The sequence below is a fragment of the Rhinoderma darwinii genome, chromosome 5 (genome assembly GCF_050947455.1).
Source record: "Rhinoderma darwinii isolate aRhiDar2 chromosome 5, aRhiDar2.hap1, whole genome shotgun sequence".
Classification (NCBI taxonomy): domain Eukaryota; kingdom Metazoa; phylum Chordata; class Amphibia; order Anura; family Rhinodermatidae; genus Rhinoderma; species Rhinoderma darwinii.
The window spans coordinates 172,351,121-172,373,979 of record NC_134691.1 but is presented as its reverse complement, the minus strand read 5'-3'; the positions used below and the strand labels follow the sequence as shown (position 1 = coordinate 172,373,979).

General features: G+C 41.3%; 1 protein-coding gene across 1 annotated transcript in view; it reads right to left on the bottom strand.

The window, feature by feature from the left end:
- Positions 1-22,859, bottom strand: part of LOC142651721 (cadherin-10-like) — a 427,614-nt gene that overhangs the window by 93,314 nt on the left and 311,441 nt on the right. Inside the window, exons 4-5 of the mRNA XM_075826750.1 lie at positions 9,413-9,532; positions 1,419-1,586 (exon numbers count right to left, since the gene is read on the bottom strand). Coding sequence (XP_075682865.1) covers positions 1,419-1,586; positions 9,413-9,532 — 288 coding nt within the window. The remainder of the gene's footprint in view (positions 1-1,418; positions 1,587-9,412; positions 9,533-22,859) is intronic.

Here is a 22,859-nt window from a genome sequence, read left to right as displayed (position 1 = left end):
GGTAAGTATGAACGTTTAGTTTTTTTTTCCACAATGTGGTGCGATTTTTCGGACAGCATTCCCTGCGGTGTTCAGGGCGGATACGCTCCGAAGCTTGATGCAGCGTATCCACCCAGAACACACTGTGTGTGTTCGTGCCGTCAATCTTAGCAGGCTTGATTTACATGAAAAAATATGATAAAAAAAGTAGATTTTAATACATCACTGCCTATTTCTTTTCTTTATATTTCAAGGAGAATAGACAGAATTTCAATTGTCAACCAGTGAGAGAAGCAATGGGGCAGATTTACTACTGGACCAGAAAGTATTGAAAAACGCACTAAATTTTGGCGCAAATTGGCAAAGATTGGCACAATTTTGATGTTTGAACTTCATTAGACACTTTTTAAAGTGTTCCAAAAAGGGGGCTTGACTTGCTGGAAAGAGGGCATGGTTTAAAATGTGCCAATGTATTTTAAAAATGCACAAAAACTGACGTAAAATTCTGTCGCAAAATAAGTAAAAAAGGTGTCTAACAGATCATGCAAGCTACGCTAAAAATTATCATGCAGCATAAACTACTACATTTTGTGCCTGCCTGGTCTAAGTTTATGCTGTTTAACTATTAGGGCTAGTTCACACAGCGGGTGGCATGTCCAGCCGCAAAAACCGCAGCAGAACTATTTTTGCCGACATCAATGACAGGTTTTGACGGACTCCGTCCGAAGGTCAAGCAGGACGCTCCTTTTTCCCGCTAGCTGAAATAATCAGCTAGCGGGAAAATTTTGTGGCGGAATTCGTGGCAGATTCCGCCGCAAAATTCCTCCATGTGAACATATCCTAAGACAGCATTAGGACCTGTTCACACAGAGTCTTTTGGCACTGATTTTGACAAGGAACCCGCCTCGGAATCAATGCCAAAAAACACCTGAAACCGTCTGTCATTGATTTCAAAGGGAAGCGGATGAAAAAAAAGCGACATGCTCTTTCTTCCCACGGTTCCGTATCTCACCTCCCATTGAAATCAATGAGAGGCAGAGAAAGTGCTTTTCGTGCCATTTTTTTGCCTGTGGCGCACAATGGCCGCAACCGAAAAACGCTGTGGAAAACGCATCGAAAACCGCGACAAGGAAGTGCAGGCAGGTCAAAAACGGACTCAAAATTCCTGAAGCCCGTAGTGTGACAAAAGATGTGATTGATAATGTTAATAATAATAATAACAATAGTGATAAGAATAAATATAATAACAATAGTGAATATGATGATTATCATTCTGTATGGTTAAAAATATATTATATGAAAATTCTGAAAATAAATAAATAAAAATAACAGTATGAAAATGTAATTCTATATACCCATTATCAGTGTCCTAATGTGCAGCAGTTATACAGTACAGTACATAAATAAATGAATAATATCGATATACTTTATTTACTTACTCTGAGTAAATCTTGGTGGATTGTCATTGACATCTGTCAGGCTAATGTTCACAGTGGTAGTTCCAGATAACCCTCCCATCTGGCCGCCCATATCTTTGGCCTGAATAACAACTTGGTAATGTTCTCTGATTTCTCGATTCATGTTTGGCAAAGCCGTTCGAATAATTCCTTCATGGAAGTAAAGTTAATTGACATAATGTAAAATGCTGCGCTTATAAAAATTTTATAGACAACAACTCATTAGACTGTTTCGAAAAAAAATTAGAAAATGCATTATATACCATAAAAGTAAACATTTACTCGATGGAAAAGCAATTGTTACCATAAAACTGTACACAGACTTTCTCTCTAAAATGATTGGTACCTGTAGGAGAAATGTTTTCCTCCTTGGTCAGTCTGGAAAGTGGTTTCCCAAATAGGATAACACCTTAAAATAATGGCTTAATGGATAAATTAACTCTTTAAATATTTTGTTACCTTGTTTCTTTATTTTGTGTGACTTAATTATGATATACTTTATATACTAATGTTTTCACTGGGCTAGATGTAATGGTATAATGATGTAGTGATATGGTAAATGTAGCGTCTAAAAAAAGCTACAAGGGCCAATATGTGCAGAAATTTCAGACAAAGTTAAGGGACTTTTCAAAGATTTAAAAACCTATTAATATGGGCTCACATTTGAAAAATAAACAAATTTCTAATTTGGCTGATTCCACTCTGGTTCCCACCGTCGTCACTATGGACAGAATGTCACCATTGTGGCCGGTGTTTCGCTGCCAGGATCAACTGATGTGTTGTCACTATGGATTTAGGAATGCACAGAGAAGCAACAGGAGTGGCAGGGGAAACACAAGGCCTGGCAGCGGAAATTAGTAAGGTACGTGTAAAGGATCTGCCAGGTACTACGTCTGTGTATACTCCCGGGATTAATCAGTCGACACCTGAGGCCAGACCTCTTAGACTGACACCGGCTCCCACCAACCAGGGTGGCAGGCTCAGGAGTGGGAGAGCCTATCGCGGCCTGGTCAGTCGGAGTTAGCTCCGCCCCCTGTCCATTTATACCTGCCGTGTTCTCTTCCTCAGTGCTTGTTATTCTTCTTGGATTCCTGGCCCCACTGCTGCCTTGCTCCAGCCTGCTTCTGCCGTGCTCCTGCCTTGCTTCAGTTCCGCTTATCCTGCTTCGCTTTGCCCCTGGCTTGCTTCCTGCTCCGTGCTCTCGTTGGTATACTCCACTACATCCTGATCCTGACTGACTCATTCACCGCTCCGTTTCCTCGCGGCGTTCCGTGGGCTACTGCCCCTTCCCTTGCGTGTTCCCTGTTTGTACTCCCTTGCACTTAGACAGCGTAGGGACCGCCGCCAAGTTGTACCCCGTCGCATAGGGCGGGTCGTTGCAAGTAGGCAGGGACAGGGCAGTGGGTAGATTAGGGCTCACTTGTTCCCTTCACCTCCTTCCTGCCATTACATAATAACAAGCCCATACCTAGTCTACCATTTCTCCTACGCTGACACTATCATGGACCCCCTTGAGACCCTGACCCAGCAGATGCAGGGCCTCTCCCTACAGGTCCAGTCCCTGGCTCAGAGGGTCAACCAGGGTGACGCTGCCTTAGTAGTACCCCTCACCTCACCTCTAGAACCCGACCTCAAGTTACCTGACCCGTTCTCAGGGGACCGTAAGACTTTTCTCTCCTTCCGGGAGAGTTGCAGACTTTATTTTCGCCTAAAACCTCACTCCTCAGGTTCCGAGAACCAGCGGGTGGGTATCATTATATCCCGACTCCAGGAAGGGCCCCAAGAGTGGGCCTTCTCCTTGGCTCCTGACGCCCCTGAACTTTCCTCCGTTGATCGTTTTTTCTCTGCCCTCGGACTCATTTACGACGAGACTGACAGGACTGCCTTAGCCGAGAGTCAGCTGGTGACCTTACGTCAGGGTAGGAGACCTGTTGAGGAATACTGTTCTGATTTTAGAAAGTGGTGCGTAGCTTCTCGGTGGAACGACCCGGCCCTAAGGTGCCAGTTTAGGTTAGGATTATCTGACGCCCTGAAGGATCTGCTGGTTAGCTACCCCTCTTCTGACTCCCTAGACCAGGTTATGGCCCTAGCAGTACGACTTGACCGACGTCTCAGGGAACGTCAGCTTGAACGTTTCAATGTGTTCCCCTCTGACTTCCCTGCGATTCCCCCCGAGGTCCCGTCTCCTCGCTCTTCCACGGAGGACTTGGTGGTACCTATGCAACTCGGGGCCTCCATGTCCCCTCGACAACGTAGAGAGTTTCGCAGGAAGAATGGTCTCTGCTTCTATTGTGGGGACGACAAGCATCTACTGAACACCTGTCCCAGGCGCAAGAATAAACAGCCGGAAAACTTCCGCACCTAAGTGATCATCGGGGAGGTCACTTGGGCGCACAGGTATTTCCCGTTAATATGAAACACAATAACATTTTGCTTCCCTTTCAGGTCTCAGCCTTCATGGATTCTGGCTCATCTGCTAATATCATGTCTGTGGAATTTGCTATGTCTCTAAAAATGCCTTTTATTGATTTGCCTTATCCTATCCCGGTAGTGGGTATCGACTCCACTCCTCTTGCTAATGGTTATTTTACTCAGCATACTCCTGTTTTTGAACTGCTTGTTGGCTCCATGCATTTGGAGCAGTGCTCTGTACTGGTGATGCAGGGATTATCGTCCGATCTGGTATTAGGTCTTCCCTGGTTGCAGCTGCATAATCCCACGTTTGATTGGAATACTGGGGATCTCACCAAATGGGGTAATGAATGCCTGATGTCATGTCTTTCGGTTAACTCTATTTCTCCCCGGGAGGAGGTAAACACGCTTCCTGAGTTTGTTCAGGACTTCGCTGATGTGTTTTCTAAGGAGGCCTCCGAGGTGTTGCCCCCTCATAGAGATTACGATTGCGCCATCGATTTGGTGCCTGGTGCCAAGCTTCCTAAGGGTAGGATATTTAATCTTTCATGTCCTGAACGTGAAGCTATGAGGGAGTATATCCAAGAATGCCTGGCCAAGGGTTTCATTCGCCCCTCGACTTCTCCTGTAGGTGCTGGCTTCTTCTTCTTGGGGAAGAAGGATGGTGGTCTTAGGCCGTGCATTGATTATCGGAACCTGAATAAGGTCACCGTAAGGAACCAGTATCCCCTTCCTTTGATTCCGGATCTTTTTAATCAGGTTCAGGGGGCCCAATGGTTTTCTAAGTTCGATCTACGGGGGGCATATAACCTTATCCGCATCAAAGAGGGGGATGAGTGGAAAACTGCGTTCAACACACCCGAAGGTCATTTCGAATACCTGGTCATGCCCTTTGGGTTGTGTAATGCCCCTGCCGTCTTCCAGAATTTTATTAATGAAATCCTGAGAGATTACCTGGGTAATTTTCTTGTAGTGTACCTTGATGACATACTGGTGTTTTCCAAGGACTGGTCCTCCCACGTGGAGCATTTCAGGAAGGTCCTCCAGGTCCTCCGGGAAAATAATCTGTTTGCGAAGACCGAAAAATGTGTGTTTGGGGTACAGGAGATACCATTTTTAGGTCAAATCCTCACTCCTCATGAATTCCGCATGGACCCTGCCAAGGTTCAGGCTGTGGCGGAATGGGTCCAACCTGCCTCCCTGAACGCGCTACAGTGTTTTTTGGGGTTCGCTAACTATTACAGGAGATTTATTGCCAACTTCTCGGTCGTCGCTAAGCCTCTTACGGACCTCACTCGCAAGGGTGCTGATGTCCTCCATTGGCCCCCTGAGGCCGTCCAGGCTTTTGAGACCCTCAAGAAGTTCTTTATCTCGGCCCCCGTGCTGGTTCAGCCCAACCAAAGGGAGCCATTTATTGTAGAGGTTGACGCATCCGAGGTGGGAGTGGGGGCCGTCTTGTCCCAGGGTACCAGCTCACTCACCCATCTCCGCCCCTGTGCTTACTTCTCTAGGAAGTTTTCGCCCATGGAGAGTAACTATGATATTGGCAACCGCAAACTTTTAGCCATTAAATGGGCTTTTGAAGACTGGCATCACTTCCTGGAGGGGGCCAGACACCAGGTAACGGTCCTTACCGACCACAAGAATCTGGTTTTCCTAGAATCTGCCTGGAGGCTTAATCCTAGACAAGCTCGTTGGGCACTATTCTTTACCAGATTTAATTTCTTGGTTACCTATAGGGCTGGGTCCAAAAATATTAAGGCTGATGCACTGTCACGTAGTTTCATGGCCAATCCTCCTTCCGAGAAGGATCCTGCTTGTATTTTACCCCCTGGTATAATCGTTTCTGCCACTGATTCTGATTTAGCTTCTGACATCGCGGCTGATCAAGGTTCAGCTCCCGGGAACCTCCCTGGGGACAAACTGTTTGTCCCCCTGCAATACCGGCTAAGGGTACTCAGGGAAAACCATGACTCCGCACTATCTGGTCATCCTGGCATCTTGGGTACCAAACACCTCATTACCAGAAACTATTGGTGGCCTGGGTTGCCTAAAGACGTTAGGGCTTACGTCGCCGCTTGTGAGGTTTGTGCTAGGTCCAAGACCCCTAGGTCCCGACCTGCGGGCTTACTACGTTCCTTGCCCATTCCCCAGAGACCTTGGACCCATATCTCCATGGATTTTATCACCGATTTGCCTCCATCTCAGGGCAAGTCAGTGGTGTGGGTGGTAGTAGACCGCTTCAGCAAGATGTGCCACTTTGTGCCCCTTAAGAAACTACCTAACGCCAAGACGTTAGCTTCTTTGTTTGTTAAACACATCCTGCGTCTCCATGGGGCCCCAGTCAATATCGTTTCTGACAGAGGGGTACAATTTGTTTCCTTATTTTGGAGAGCTTTTTGTAAAAAGTTGGAGATTGATCTGTCCTTCTCCTCCGCCTTCCATCCCGAAACTAATGGCCAAACGGAAAGGACTAACCAATCCCTGGAACAATATTTAAGGTGTTTCATCTCTGACTGTCAATTTGATTGGGTCTCATTCCTTCCCCTTGCCGAATTTTCCCTGAATAACCGGGTCAGTAACTCGTCAGGGGTCTCCCCGTTTTTCTGTAATTTCGGGTTTAACCCAAGGTTCTCCTCCGTTTCTCCTGGTTGTTCCAATAATCCCGAGGTAGAGGACGTTCATCGGGAACTGTGCACAGTCTGGGCCCAGGTTCAGAAGAACCTAGAGGCGTCCCAGAGCGTGCAAACGATTCAGGCTGATAGTAGACGTTCTGCTAACCCCCGGTTTGTCGTCGGGGATCTGGTCTGGTTGTCGTCCAGGAACTTGCGCCTTAAGGTCCCGTCCAGGAAGTTTTCTCCCCGATTTATTGGACCTTATAAGATCATTGAAGTCCTCAACCCTGTATCCTTCCGTCTGGAGCTGCCCCCATCCTTTCGCATACATGACGTCTTCCATGCCTCCCTCCTTAAACGCTGCTCCCCGTCCTGGTCCCCCTTGAGGAAACCTCCTGTTCCCGTTCTCACCCCTGAGGGGGTGGAATTCAAGGTGGCCAGGATTATGGACAGTAGGATGATCCAAGGCTCCCTCCAGTACCTGGTCCATTGGAGAGGATACGGGCCGGAGGAGAGGACTTGGGTACCTGCTCGTGATGTTCACGCTGGGGTATTGATGAGGAGGTTCCACCTTCTCTTCCCCACTAAACCGGGTCCTCTTAGTAACGGTCCGGTGGCCCCTCATAAAAGGGGGAGTACTGTAAAGGATCTGCCAGGTACTACGTCTGTGTATACTCCCGGGATTAATCAGTCGACACCTGAGGCCAGACCTCTTAGACTGACACCGGCTCCCACCAACCAGGGTGGCAGGCTCAGGAGTGGGAGAGCCTATCGCGGCCTGGTCAGTCGGAGTTAGCTCCGCCCCCTGTCCATTTATACCTGCCGTGTTCTCTTCCTCAGTGCTTGTTATTCTTCTTGGATTCCTGGCCCCACTGCTGCCTTGCTCCAGCCTGCTTCTGCCGTGCTTCTGCCTTGCTTCAGTTTCGCTTATCCTGCTTCGCTTTGCCCCTGGCTTGCTTCCTGCTCCGTGCTCTCGTTGGTATACTCCACTACATCCTGATCCTGACTGACTCATTCACCGCTCCGTTTCCTCGCGGCGTTCCGTGGGCTACTGCCCCTTCCCTTGCGTGTTCCCTGTTTGTACTCCCTTGCACTTAGACAGCGTAGGGACCGCCGCCAAGTTGTACCCCGTCGCCTAGGGCGGGTCGTTGCAAGTAGGCAGGGACAGGGCGGTGGGTAGATTAGGGCTCACTTGTTCCCTTCACCTCCTTCCTGCCATTACAGTACGTATATTGCACCATATTTTATTTTTTTCAATTTTGATATCATATTGGCATCATTAGGTATTTATTTTATTTTATATTATTTTTTTTTACATTTGGAACCCTTATGCTTCGATTTTTAAGGGACTAAATTAAAAAGGAACATTATATTTTTAAATGTATATAGTGTTTTATACATAATTATGATTTCTTTTTAATTTAAAGTCATTCTTTTTTTAATGCCACCCTAAAATATTGACACGTAATACCACAATTCAAGCTGAATGGTAAAATCACATTATAAGAGATTGTTTCTATATATATTTCACAGTAACGCCATCATCCTGTAAAGTTTAGCTGCAGCACAAAAACTAAAACAATAAAACTACCTAGTAATATCTGCTCAAAAAAACACATACCAAAGGCTTCGGAAGATATAACCTCATTGCTAAACTGTGAAAATCCTTAAATTATTTGCTCTAACATCATTTCTGTAAAATCACATTGCATTGAATTCAATTTTGTCACATTTTTCTACAAAGTAATTTTAGACCTTTTCACTTGTAGGATTTTTACTTCCTCCATACCTCTGTGGTATGGGTATGCTGCTCGATTTCTCATTCAAGGATACTATCCATGCTAAAAGGATTTAAACATTTCCAATTGCTGTTATTTAATAGTAAATGTCTTTTTTTCCACAGAAATACTGTAAATAATGTTTTAACCCTTAACTTTTTTTTCTGATAAAGCTCATTGTATTCTAGAAGACTAACTACATAAATATGAGTGATTTTGTTAATGCTCTCAAAGAGTGTTAATCATGGATTTTTTTTAACTGTGACCATTTCTTTACAGACCATTTTTTTTTATTAAGGCTTATCTTTACTAAAGACCTCATGCACACAAACGTAAGGGTTTTTACTGTCTGCAAATACGGATCAGACGGCTATGGATACACATCTATAGCAGTCCGCAATTGCGGAAGCGACCATGGACTTCTATGGGTGAGTACGTGCCGCAATTGCAGACAAGAATAGGATATGTTATATATTTTGCGGATAATTTCTATGGCACGGACACACATCCGTAAATATACAGAAAGGTGTCCATAGCCAATAGAAATTGATGGGTTCTCAATTTCATCCGTAATTAAGGATCCGTGATTACGGATGAAAACTACGGTCGTGTGCATGGGGCTTAAGGTATCACCCGCATAATAGCTGTAACTGCAGATGCTGCCAAAATATGCACTGGTGATGTAGTGTCAGGTGGGGTGGACCAGTTGCATTGGCAACAGTAGGACGCCCAAAGCCGATTCTGCGAAGGGACAATGTATTTGTTTAAAATGTCCCAATGGAGAGGGAAAACTATTGTAATATAGATACATTATAGAACATTGATTACAATCCCCTTTGATACATAACAAACAATAGTAATCAAATCTCAAAATAGCTTGTTATAGAAAAGGGGAAAAAAACTGTCTGGTATTAAAGCAAAAATTCACATAAGTAGTTCCCTCAAATCGTTGGTTCACCTAATTGCTCCATCCAGGGAAAGGAGAGAGTCTGGTAATAGAGGGTAAATGGGGGTTATTGCATCGGTAAGAACCAACAATTAGGGAAGAAGTAGTATTGTGCCTATGTTCATCAAAAATAAGTATTTGCTTTAAATATACACATTCACCCGTTTAAAAGATGATATTGTGTTACAATGTTTAAAAAAGGATTTCTAAGCATGTTATACTGACCTGTTTCAGATTCCACAGAAAAATATGGTTGTCCCTGAAGAATGCTGTATATAACTTTGGCACTGTTTCCATATGAAGGATCATCTGCATCAGCAGCAGTTACTTGAACTACAAAGGTACCTGTGGTATAAAAAATAAATACTTTATTTTGTCCTTATTTCATGTCCATAACATAACAAATATTAAACACAAAAGTAAAAATAATCCCTAATGATCCATCTAATTTAAGTATTCAAAGTGTTTATAAATTATAGTGCTAATGTCATGAGACAATGACACTTTTATCTAGGGCAGTATATGAGGTCATCCTACATTACAGCAAATGGGAGATACAGAAACAGCTGAGCACCCTCACTGGGCTTGGTACAGTATTCCTCAGTTGAGGACCACAAAATGTGCTAAGTTGACCACCTTTAAACTAGAGCATCTATCTCTAGAGCATTTTAAAAAAAAGTTTAAAAAGACATCTCTATTAAGCAGATACAAATTTACAAATTTGAAAAAGTATTAATTAAGGGGGAACTATACCCAAAAGTGATCTTATAACATATAGAAATCTGGGAGCTTGGACCAAAATTATACAAAGCCTAAATCCCTTCTTTCAGTCTAAATTTGTTTTTACAGGCAGATATTCGCCCGCATTTACAACCTTAAACGAACACCGATGAACAATACAGCTTGTCGATCCGTACTCGATTGCTCCATTCAAACGGAGCAATAATTTTTCATTTGCATCATGTAGGCAGCACATCTCCCTGTTTAAACAGGAAGATGTGCTGCCAACTAGCGTCCATTTTTAGCCGCATAAAAGATGCCATAAGCTGATAAATGAGCGTTTGATTGTTCATCGGCTGATCTTTGCCTTGTTTACACAGGACAATAATCGGGAACAAGCGGTAGTATGAACATTCGTTCACCCAATCATTGGCCCCTGAAGTGGCCGCTGTGGGAGTAACGTAGTATTAAATGGCGACCATTTAGATGAATGGCTGTCTTTGTAAAACAATGACGGCTCGAGTCTGCCAAAACGGGAGTTGCTTGTTCAGACTTTAGTTCTGGCTCCTAAAGGGAGGTTCTTAAGACAAAACCCTTTAACACTTACAAGTCAAAAACAATTAGGTGTAAGGCTTTTTTCATATCTGCGCTAGGGCTCTGTTCTGATGTTCCATTGGAGCTTTCCGTCAGAACGGAGCCCTGACAGACACAAACGGAAACCATAGGTTAGCGTAGTCAACTACGCTATTCATTCAGTCAAAACGACGGAACCCTTACACAACGGAGACAAATGGAAACCATTGGCACTGGATCCGTCACCATTGAAATCAATGGTGATGGAAATGGAAACCTATGGATTCCGTTTGTGTCTGTCAGGGCTCCGTGCCGACGGAAAGCTCAGACAGAACGTCGGAATGAAGCCCTGACATAGATGTGAACGAAGCCTAACTTAGAATAAATGGTCGTTTTCTTAAAGGCCTTATCTGTTTTATACAGGGAGGATGTTGATGAATAATTGGCAATAAAGGCATAAACTAACAATTTGCATAAGTCTGCACACAATTAGCTGTGCACCTCTTAGACACATATTTCTTTTTGCTCTAGAAATTGCTCATATTCAATCTAAAGATATGGCACTACATATGGAAGCAAGATAAAAAAATTATCTGCAAATGCATAAAAAAATAATAACGAAAGCTACACTTTTAACTACCAGTTTACAACCACTATTGATGACATAATTATATTTTGACTTTATATTAAATATTATGTTCGTTTAGGTATCACTAGATCAAGGTATTTTTTTTATTGCTGATTGGCTTTTCTTGATGCATATTAGAACCCTCAGCATGGAAATGAGTCAATATACAGTGAGCACCATTCTATAATCACATTCTTCCTGTTCAAGAAATCGCTAATATTCACTAATTTTTTATAAACTTTTTCTACTGGATGCCCAAGTAAATAGCTCACGTTCTGGCCGCCACCCGCGACTTAACATCGAGCAGCTAGAGTCCACCATCAGGGCTGCTTTTTCATCCAGCAGTCAAATAGCAGTTTTCACTGCTCTAATGTTCTATCTGGGCATTTAAATCTCCTGATGATCCCTCTCATAAAAAGGGAAGGGGAAATGCATAGAGAATTAATGCTTAAATCAATTGTAACATTTTGTATACAATTAAGACACACTGAGATTAGGGACACAGTGTATCGTTATAGTATATCAGCCAATTTAGTGGAAGGGCTTTAGTTTCCTCGCTGGGTTAGATTGACACTAGACTGTACCCTAGCTATTTATCCACCTACCACATACCCACTAGGTTGGGATTTAGTGATAAGTGGAACACTGAAGCTATATATCAGTCACAATTTCAACATTGGGTGCCACTATTATTTTATTATATACCCATTAAAAGTTAATTTTTATTATAATCCACAAATCCTTTGGTGTTAAGTGGATGCCCATGTAGACAGTTTTTACATAAAGATAGTATTTATTTATGTGTTACTATGGAGTAATACTTCTCGCATATACTGTAAGACAGTAGAGGCCGAAATATTGTTCCGTATTTCAGCTTACGTTGTCTTACTATATATTGGGGGAAAAAACTCTGTAATGAGGAGAGTTTTCACAAATTTCTCATCTGTAGTCTCATCTGTAGGTTGTTTTACTGAAATGCCGTTGTACATTATGCATTAAAAATAGATTTATCATCATCCTTGGTCAATTTCACTAAATGAAAAAATTAACCAAAAAGTGACCTGAAATAAAAGATAACTTGTACTTTTACATGGTATCCTTGCTCTTTTTTTCCTGTGATGCTGACCTTTGATCTAAGCACCAAAAATAGGATTACTTCAAAGTGAGTGCTCTTTCTTTTTTATTTAACCTTTCTATTTCTTTCTCAGCGTCCAGCTGATATTCTTGATGTTCTATAGCTCAGTATTTGCAAGTGATTATAGTACACTGATTCCATCATAAAATAATTTTTTAGTCTTATACAATCTTAAATAAGATATTTAAAGGTCAAGAGGTCAAAGAGATTGGCCTGTATGTCTGTTTAACACTGAAAGTGAGCTTTCACCCTATTTCAACCTTGTCATAAGTATTCTTTTCACATGGAAATTTTTCAGGTTATCTCCTTTTTCTATTAATCAAATACGGCTCATATGACATAAGCAAGACATCTAATAACTAGAACAACATAACAAAAGAAAAAAAACAGCAGTATTTTAGCATTGTCTGTAGTTACACTTTTAATATCATGTTATAATTTTGAATAAATCTGGACTATATTAAACTTTCTAAAACTCAAGTTTATTAGTATCATAAAATGAAAGCATGTCTAATTACACTTAAAATAATTCCACTGTGACGTCACAAGCTCTGTACAATGAATGGACGTGGGACGCCACCGGCCGGGGTGATCTCACTTATTGCGAGTGTTCGCTTCTTTATCTCTCTACTTTCCCTGTATGCTGTCCAAGTTACCGGCACCACGGCACTTGATCGATATGCACATAGCATGCACCCCAGCCCAATCACTTTGTCACTAGTGCCTGATACATCCCAGTGAGTGCCCTGTCTAACAATATTTTGCAGTTACTGGTGCTCATAGTTTGTGCTGGTTTGTTGTACATGTGTCTAGTTACTGGCAGTAATGGTTCCAACTAGTGTATTCTATTCTCTTGTCTATGTAAGAAAGTGCAGTACATATATATTTATTACATAATCACAGGTCCAACATCACCATGCATAAAGGGAACCAGTTTGGGTGCATGTCTTTATAGAATCCTGACATCCTGATTCCATAACTGGCAAATACGAATCCGCAAACACGAATGCACTTCCGTAGCCGTCCGTAATTATGGAAGCACCCTTGGACTTCTATGGGCAAATCCATGCCGCAATTCCGGACAAGAATAGGACATGTACTATATTTTGAAGATTATTTTTACGGCTCAGACATACATCCGTAAATATAGGGAAAGATGTCCGCGGCCTGTAGAAATGAATGGGTCTGCAATTTCATCCGTAATTACCTGATCCGTAATTGTGGATGAAAACTATGGTCGTGGCGGGCATAGGGCCTTAAATAGAACTCAGAAAAATTAGGAAAATACAAAAATAGTGTTTATTCACTCATGCAGCGACAATTCATCCCTTACACTGGGTCTTTCCTCAAGCTAGTGAATAAGTGTACAACACGGTGTATTTATAACAGTGTTATCAATCACAACATAATTACACATTAAATTTTAAAACATAAGATAAAATATATATTATACGTAAAAAAAAGGCATTGGTACTTTAAATACTTAATCTAGAATGTTTATATATATATATATATATATATATATATATATATAAATATCTCTGTATCAGCCAGACGTGGCGGCGTTTTTTCGCTGCAAATGTTGGTGTAGATTTGGGGCAATTGCGCAACGACTCTGCAACAACATTTGCATATTTGACAGGTAATTCAGACGTTGTAGAAAAGACAGCGGGCTTGCCATAGATTTCAGTTTTTGCATTGCAAAGGCTGAAATCCACAGTGAAATTCCGCTCCTTCTCCGCCACAGTCAGTGCATGCTGCGGAGGGAAAATTCTGCAGCATAGCCTATGGTCCGCAACGGAGTTTTCCGCAACGTCTGAACTACCTGCCCTAAAAATGTATTGAAACAACTGTAAAAAACGGCCGCAGGAGAATTCCACTGCGAACTGTCCGCAGCGGAATTCCACAGCAATTCCGCCACGTCTGGCCGTGCCCTAAATCTAGTGTCATAGAACTTACATGAAAAGTAGACGTGGGATGCTCTTGTCTTCTAAGTGAAGACAAGCTTTAATTTTATAAATCTTGAGAGATTCTAATGTGAATATTTCTAAGGCCTCATCCTCAAGAACATATATAGTGTCCGTTCATTTTATTTTGTACTGTAAAATCAAGCAAACAAGTAGTCAATGTGGCAAGGAAAACATCTGTGTGTTTTCTTGTCCATACTAGGCTGGGTTCCCACACAACAGAATTTCCGCAACAGAATTCTGTGCGGAAATTCTGCTTCATTTACAGCAGCGGCAAGGTGTACAAGATTTACAAATCTCAGGCCTATACAGTCTAAATAAAATGCAGAAATGTTGTGCAAAAAGTGTTCTGCTATGCGATTTCCCAATCCGCAGCATGTCATTTTATGCTGCGTATTCTGTTCGGAGATGCAGCGTTCTTGACCCAAAGTCTTCAATGAGGAGCATAAATTCCACACTAAAAATCGCTTCGGTTGTTCGGTTTGTACAGTTATTTCACTGCAAAATTGCAGTAAAAACTTTTTCTGTTTCAGAAACATTGTTAAATACAATCTAAAGATTTATTAAAGAGATAACTGTTTGGAATGCATCAAACATTGCAGGTTCTATAAGCAAAGGGGAGGTTAGCGTGGTGGTGACAGTTACATGGGCTGGATAACTCAAGAGCTGGTCTGTTAAGATTTGACACAATATGTGAATGCTCAAAAGAGAAAAGAGAAAACAGAAGAAAGAGAAAAAGTGATAGTGAGGCATAAAAAAAAATAACATAAGATGTGAGGAAATAGGATCGAGAAGAAATATGGGAGGGCAGAGGGCACAAGTTTCTGGACTTCATCATCTGTTGCAGGGTTGAACTCAGAGAAGATACAAGAGAAAGCACGGAAAGATTGAGGAAAATCGCACCTAGGAGTTTGTGTTAGAATCTCGTGATGAAAGTTTCCAATTTTATCTCTAAAGTATGAGCCAAGGTTGTAAGCACTGAGATTAGTAATAGGTGTCTGTACTTTGGCATTGAGGAGGAAGGTAAAATTGTCAAATAGGTGTTTAGGATTGCTTGAAAGTAAGGCGATGAGAAAAATAAAGTCATTTTGTGTGTCAAAGCAAACAGTAAGCTGAATTGTTTTACTTTAGATAGATTGCAAAGATTTTGTTGACTTTTTTTTCTTTCACTCTGCAGCATGTAAACTTTAGTAAAGCTTTTTGTAAAGCTTTCAGAACAGCTTATTTGACAAAAATAAATTCTAACAAGCAAGACAATTTTCCTAAATACTTATATTTCCCTTGCGTATGATATAATTCCTGATACTGAATGTGAAAATTTGGAAGGCAACTTAAAAAGTATGTTCACAAATGTGAGAAGTCTACCAGGAAAATGGGGGAGCTTGAGGACTTGATATTGGGGGAACATATCTATATAGTTGGTGTTGCTGAAACATGGCTAGACTCTTTACATCATTGTGCTGTATATACTCAGAATTTCACACAGTTTTGAAAAGACAGGGTATATAGGAAATGCAGTTGAGTATGTCTGCATGTTAAGGTACTTTTACACGGTCCGACGTGGGCCATGTAATCGAGCGCCAATCAATGAGACAGCTCGTTGTTAGGCGCTTTTTTTTCTTTTACAAGGAGCTAGTATGGGGAGGAGCGATCGTTACTTTGATTGCTCATCCCCATACATTGCTATCATGTTGGCAGCGCATCTCACTGTTTGCAGAGGGAGATGCGCTGCCGACAACAATAATATTTTGGTCATTTCTGTGAACGCTCATTTGCCCGATAATTGGCCGGTGTGAAAGAGCCCTTAGAAGTGATCTAAGGGTGAGTGTGAACGATACAACAATGGGTGCAGATTGTGGGGAGGTTGAAACCTTGTGAGTGGAATTACAAAAGGAGATAAACAAAAATAATTTTTGGTATAATCTATAGTTTCTCCAACATTACTGAGTAGCTGGAAGGCCTGTATGTAAACAGATGGGGCGGGCTGCACAGGCTGGTAACGTAGTGATAATGGGAGATTTTAACTACTATTAATTGGTGTCATGGTTCTGCTTTAACTGCAAAGTGGAGAAAATTTCTCTACTTGTTGAAGAATAATTGTATGGCCCAGTGTGTGGAAGAACTGACTAGAGGTGAAGCTCTGTTGGATCTGGTCATTTCTAATCATGCAAAGCTTGTAGGGAATGTCAATATTTGTGAAAGCCTCGGTAACAGTGACCACAATATAATTGCAATTTACCTATACTGTAAAAAACAAACACAGGCTGGGAGGGCAAAAATACTTAATTTTAAGAAAGCCAATTTTCCTAGGTTGAGAGGTGCACTTGAGGACAAAGACTGGAAACAACCAATGTCAAATAATAGTACAAATGTTAAATGGGAGTGCTTAAAATCTACTTTGGGTAATTGCACTGCAAATTGTCTTACTATAGGTAACAAGTATAAACAATTAAAATTAAACGCCATGTGGCTTACACCATCTGTTAAGAGGGCAATAAATTACTATAAAATGGGATTTTAAAAAAATACAAATCTGAGGGTTCAGCGTTAGCCTTTGAAAATTACAAGAACTTAATAAAATCTGTAAAAAAGTAATAAAATCAGCAAAAATACTAAATGAAAGTCAGGTGGCCAGAGATAGCAGAAAAAAAATCTCAAAAAATCTTATATAAATGCAAAAAAAATAAACAAGGTCAGAACATGTACAGTAGGACTTCTAAATAGTGGTAATGGAGAGTTACTAAATGGGTTCTTCAGCTCTGTATATAGAACAGAGGAAAGAGCAGCTGATGTAGGTGGTGCCAGTGCTGTTAATACATTGATTAATATACTCAGTTGACTAAATGTAGACATGGACCAAGCTAAATAAAATAAAATAAATGTGAACAAAGAACTTAGGCCTCATGCACACAAACGTAAAAACACCCGTAATTACGGGCCCATAGACTTCTATTGGCCATGGGTATCTTCCTGTATGCTTACGGGAAGGTGCCCGTGTCGTTGAAATATATGGAACATATCCTATTTCAGGCCATAATAATGGCACGGGCAGGCCCATAGAAGCCTATGGGCTCCCGTAATTATGGGTGGCTACGTGTGTGCACCCGTAATTATGGGAGCGTTGTTAGGCGACGTCAGGGGCTAGTCACTGTCCAGGGTGCTGAAAGAGTTAATTGATCGTCAGTAACTCTTTCAGCACCCGGGACAGTGACTATCGCTGGAGTTAAAAGTATTAAAAGTTAACTTGCCTGCTTCTTCCTCCAATCCGGCCTCCCGGGATGACGTTTCATCCCATGTGACCGCTGCAGCCAATCACAGGCCAATCACAGGCTGCAGCGGTCACATGGACTGCCGCGTCATCCAGGGAGGTTGGACTGGATGTCAAAAGAGGAATGCGTCACCAAGACAACGGTACGTATGAACTTATTTTACTTTCAATCGCTGCGGAAACTCTGCCCGAAAGGGCTGCCCCTTCTCTCTTTCCAGCACTGATAGAGAGAACGGGCTGCCATTTAGTGCAGAGAAAACGGGTCCATAAATATGGGTGGAATACTGGTGACACCGGACCTGTATTTACAGGCACGGGTCCATAAATACTGGTGGAATACGGGTCGAATACGTGTGACAAAGGACCCGTATTTACGCCAGTATTTACAGGAGGAAAAAAATAAGTTTGTGTGCATGAGGCCTTAGTTCACTTATTCCTGTGATTCGCGGCCGCGGCAGCCTGTGATTGGCTGCAGCGGCCGCGGCAGCCTATGATTGGCTGCAGAGGCGGTCACGTGACGTGCGTTACCGCCACTACAGCCTGTGATTGGCTGCAGCGGCGACATGGATGAAACGTCATCGCTGGAGGCCGGACAGGAGGAATGTAAGTATGAACGTATTTTTTTTTTTTTTTTATTACATTAAAATTTTATTTTCCGCGCGCCGAGCATGGTACTGTCAAGGTTGCTGAAAGAGTTAGTGCAGCCCATTAACTCTTTCAGCACCCTGGGCAGTACCATGCTCGGCGCACGGAAATTACAGGTTCGGTCAGAACTAGTTCGGTCCGAATCAAACTTTTTCGTGAAATTCGGCGAACCAGCCGAACCGAACTTTTCATAAGTTCGCTCATCTCTATTCATAATATTTAGAGATTCTCTAGTGACTGGTATAGTGCCAGGGGACTGGCGCAGGGCAAATGTGGTGCCTATTTTTAAAAAGGGCTTTAGGTCTTTCCCAGGTAGTTTTAAACCAGTAATCTTAATATCCATAATGGAAAAAATGTTTGAGAGTTTCTTAGGGCACTATATACAGGAGTATGTGGAAAAAAAACTAGTATTATAAGCGACAGCCAGATCAATTTTACTAAGGACAGAAGTTGGCAAACCAACCTGATATGTTTTTATGAACAGGTGAGTAGAAACCTGGACAGAGGGGCCGCTGTGGATATAGTGTTTTTGGACTTTGCAAAGACATTTGACACTGTCCCTCATACACGTCTAATAGGTAAATTAAGGACTATAGGTTTAGAAAGTATAACTTGTAATTGAATTGAGAATTGGCTCGAGGACCCTATCCAGAGAGTTGTGGTCAATGATTCCTACTCTGAATGGTCCCCGGTTATAAGTGGTCTACCCCAGGGTTCAGTGCTGGGACCACTATTATTCAACTTATTTATTAATGACAAGGAGAAAACAACAAGCATAACAACAAGCAAACATAGTTCAGTCTGTGGAAGATTTTAAGAAATTACAAGTCAACTTGGATACACTGAGTGATTGGGCATCCACTTGACAAATAATGTTTAATGTGGATAAATGTGAAGTTATATATCTGGGTACTAATAATCTGCATGTACCATATGTCCAAGGGGAAGTAAAAGAGGGAGAGTTACTTTTTTTAAAAGGCCTAGAATATGCAGTTCAGTTTGGGCTCAAGTTTATAGAAAGGATGATGAGTTGGAAAAAATATAAAGAAAAGCAACTAAACTAATAAGGGACATGGATAATTTTAGTTATAAGGAGAGACTAATATAATTACATTTATTAAGCCTTGAAAAGGGATGTAAAATCCCCTCAAAAGACAAGCGTGCACTCCATACGTCTGGGGAAAAAAAGTTTAAATCTCCAGAACTGACATGCAATTTTTACCATAAGAACTGTGAATCTATGGAATAGTCACCGCAGGAGCTGGTCACAGCAGGAACAGTAGATGGCTTTAAAAAAGGCTAAGATACATTCTTAGAACAAAAAAATATGAACGCCTATGTCAATATATGCAGTATCGAATGCTGAGATGCCCTAGGATATTCTCTTTGCGGTATTAAGGATGATTCTCTGGAGACATACACGCAACACGTTTCAAAGCTAGACCGACTGCTTCATCAGACAGATTTATATAATGTATTATGTAATGTATAATCCTTAATACCGCAAAACTAACAGCGCCTTTGTAAAGGGTCATTTTTCGCCATCTTGCACTCAGAATATCCTAGTGCATCTCAGCATTCAATACTGCTTATTCTCTGTCTGGGACAAGCTCTTCACCCCGAAAGACCCGTGGCTAGCAGTCTCCAAACTAGCAATTGGACTACATATACATGTTTTTGACTATCAAGTTGTCGTGCCCTCAGCACGATGCCACCAGGTGAGTGTACACCTCTCACTTTGCTGCCTCTCCTTTTTATCGCGAGATGATGCCCTATGTTGCACCAGTGTAGGCTTTTTTTCTTTAACTCCTTAACCCCTTTACGACGAAGGACGGATATATCCGTCCTGTGCAGGAGTTAGTTTCCGCAAAAGAATGGATATATCCGTCCTCTGATCGCGCAGGTACTGCCAGTGTACCCACGCGATCATCGGCAGGAGCACGGCTGTTATACACAGCCTGGCTCCTGCCACAACTGCCGGAATCGAAGCGCGCTCTGATTCCGGCAGTTTAACCCGTTAAAAGCCGCTGCCAATAGCGACAGCGACATCTAATGTGTTTGACAGAGGGAGGGAGCTCCCTCTGTCCCCCCATCGGCGCCCCCGCAAAGAAATTGCGGGGCACCATCGGGTTTCCATGGCAGCAGGGAACCTATCAAAGGCCCCCAGGTCTGCCTTCAGCAAATGTCTGTTAGGCCATGCCAGAGGCCATAAAAAATTAAATAAAAGTTAATCTATAAGTCCTATGTACCCCAAAATAGTGCTAATGAAACTACACCTTGGCCTGCAAAAATCAAGCCCACATACGGCCACATTGACGGAAAAATAAAAAAGTTACGGCTCTTGAAATGTGGCAACGCAAAAACAAGTAATTTTTTTCTAAAAAGTTTTTTATTGTGCAAACATAGGAAAACATATAAAACCTTTACATATTTGGTATCCCCTTAATTGTGCCAACCCATAGAATAAAGTTAACATGTTATTTACGCTGCATAGTAAATGGTGTAAATTTATAACGTGAAAATCAATGCTGGAATATCTGCTTATTTTCAATTCTCTCCTAAAATAAAGTTAATAAAAGTTAATCGATATATTATAAGCATCTAAAAATGGCGCAATTACAAAATAAAACTCGTCCCGCAAAAAACAAGTCCTTATACGGCTATGTTGACGGACTGAAAAAAAAATTACGACTCTTGGAGTGCGACCGTGAAAAAACAAAAAATAATCCTTGGTCATTAACGGGCAAAATGGCCTGGTCATTAAGGGGTTAAGGACACGGAGAATTTTGGCCTTGAGGACAGAACAATTTTTTTTTATATTTCCCTCTTTGCATCCCCAAGCTCATAACTTTTTTATTTTTTGTATGATGTGGTTGTATGAGACTTTGTTTTTTTGCGGGACGAGTTGTACTTTATGCAGGTACCATTTTTTGGTAAAAATACATTATGGTTTAATTTATATAAACTTTTATTTTGGCGAAAATGCAGAAAAAGAGCAGTTCCGCTGCAGTTTTACTATTTTATTTTTTTACACCATACACCGATCATCATAAACAATATGCATTTATACATTTGTTGCACAGGTTGTTATGGTCGTTGAGATATCAAATATGTCTATATTATTTCAAATTTTGGGACTTATATTTGAAAAAGGTTTATTTATTTAAAAAAATATAAATTTCTGTCTATTTTTTAAACAATTTTTTATTTATTTAAAATTATTATTTTTTAAATTAATTTAACTTTTTATTTTAATCCCATAGAAGGATTTTTCATTTTGATTTTTATTTTTTAACTGTAATGTTCTGGTATATATCTATATGCCAGTACATTAGCCTGTGTACTGATTGTACACAGGCAGTTGTTAGGGCATACCTCAGTGTGCCTTAACAACAAGAAATATGGTCAGAAAGCCCTGGGGTCCTTCAATGGACCCTGGGCTGTCTGACCATGTAATTCATGGGCTTTGATCACGTCGCAGGGATTTTTAGTGACGCAATCAAAGGGCAGTCCCCTCTCTCTTATTTACTTTGAATTTTGCGATTAGCTTTGATCGCGGCATTCAAGGGGTTAACGGCAGAGAGAAGAGGTTTCTTTTCTCTCTGTCATTAGAGCGGGGATTCGGCTATGTATTACAGCCGTTAACTCGCTCCTAATCACGCGCGGACACGGCTGTCATACAGGACGGGAATATTCATCATAATGCGCAAAGTACCCACCGCTCAGGACGAGTATTCTCGTCCTGTGTCGGCAAGTGGTTAAAGTGATATGTCAACATATAGAATTAGAATTTTGTTTTATAACCTTAAGCAGGATTAATAGGAGTAAAACAAAGTTCTATAGTTTACCCATATCCCTTTCCTTTCTCCCATCCCTTGGTTGGGCTTGATGGACATATTTATTTTTTCAACTGTACTAACTATGTAACTATGTCTGTTTATATCAAAAGTTGTTGAACATAAAAACAGTGAAATAGCAAAAACATCATTAAAATAAAGTATAAACTCAGTCCTACTTACGTACTTTAATTTATCATATGCAATTTAACGTTTTCCCAGTTGTGGTCCTTTCAGGACTGAGCCATTTTTTGCTTTTTCGTTTTAGTTTTTTACTCCAACCTTCCAAGAGCCATAACTTTTTTATTTTTCCGTCAATAGAGTGGTGTGAGGGTTTATTTTTTTGCGGTAGGAGTTGTAGATTCTATTAGCACTTTGAAGTACCATATAATGTACTGGGAAACTGAAAATCAAATTCTTTGCGGCCTGAAATTGGAAAAAACTTGGATTCCTCCATTATTTTTTGGGCTTTCAACATGCGGTAAAAATGTAATCTTAACTTTATTTTGTGGCTCAATACGATTATGGTGTTACAAAAATTTTTTTCTATTTTACTACTTTTACAAAGAAAAAAGTAATTGTTAAAAGAAAAATTTGTGCCATAACTTTTTTATTTTTTTGTCGATTGAGCGACAGAATGGGAAAAGTTTTTTTTTTGAACTTTTAATATTTTTTTTCACTACTAATAACTTTATTTAACCTTTTTTTAAAACATTTTATTAGTCCCCTAAACAATCATTAGAGGCTTAGTGAAGGCAGACCCAGGGACTTTCAGTAGGCCCCTGGGCTACCATGACAACCATCCGCACCCCGCAATTGCATTGCGGCGGGGGAGGGCGATGAGCTGTCAGAGGCGACTGCCCCCCTCTTTTAACACCTCAGATGCTGCAGTCATGATTG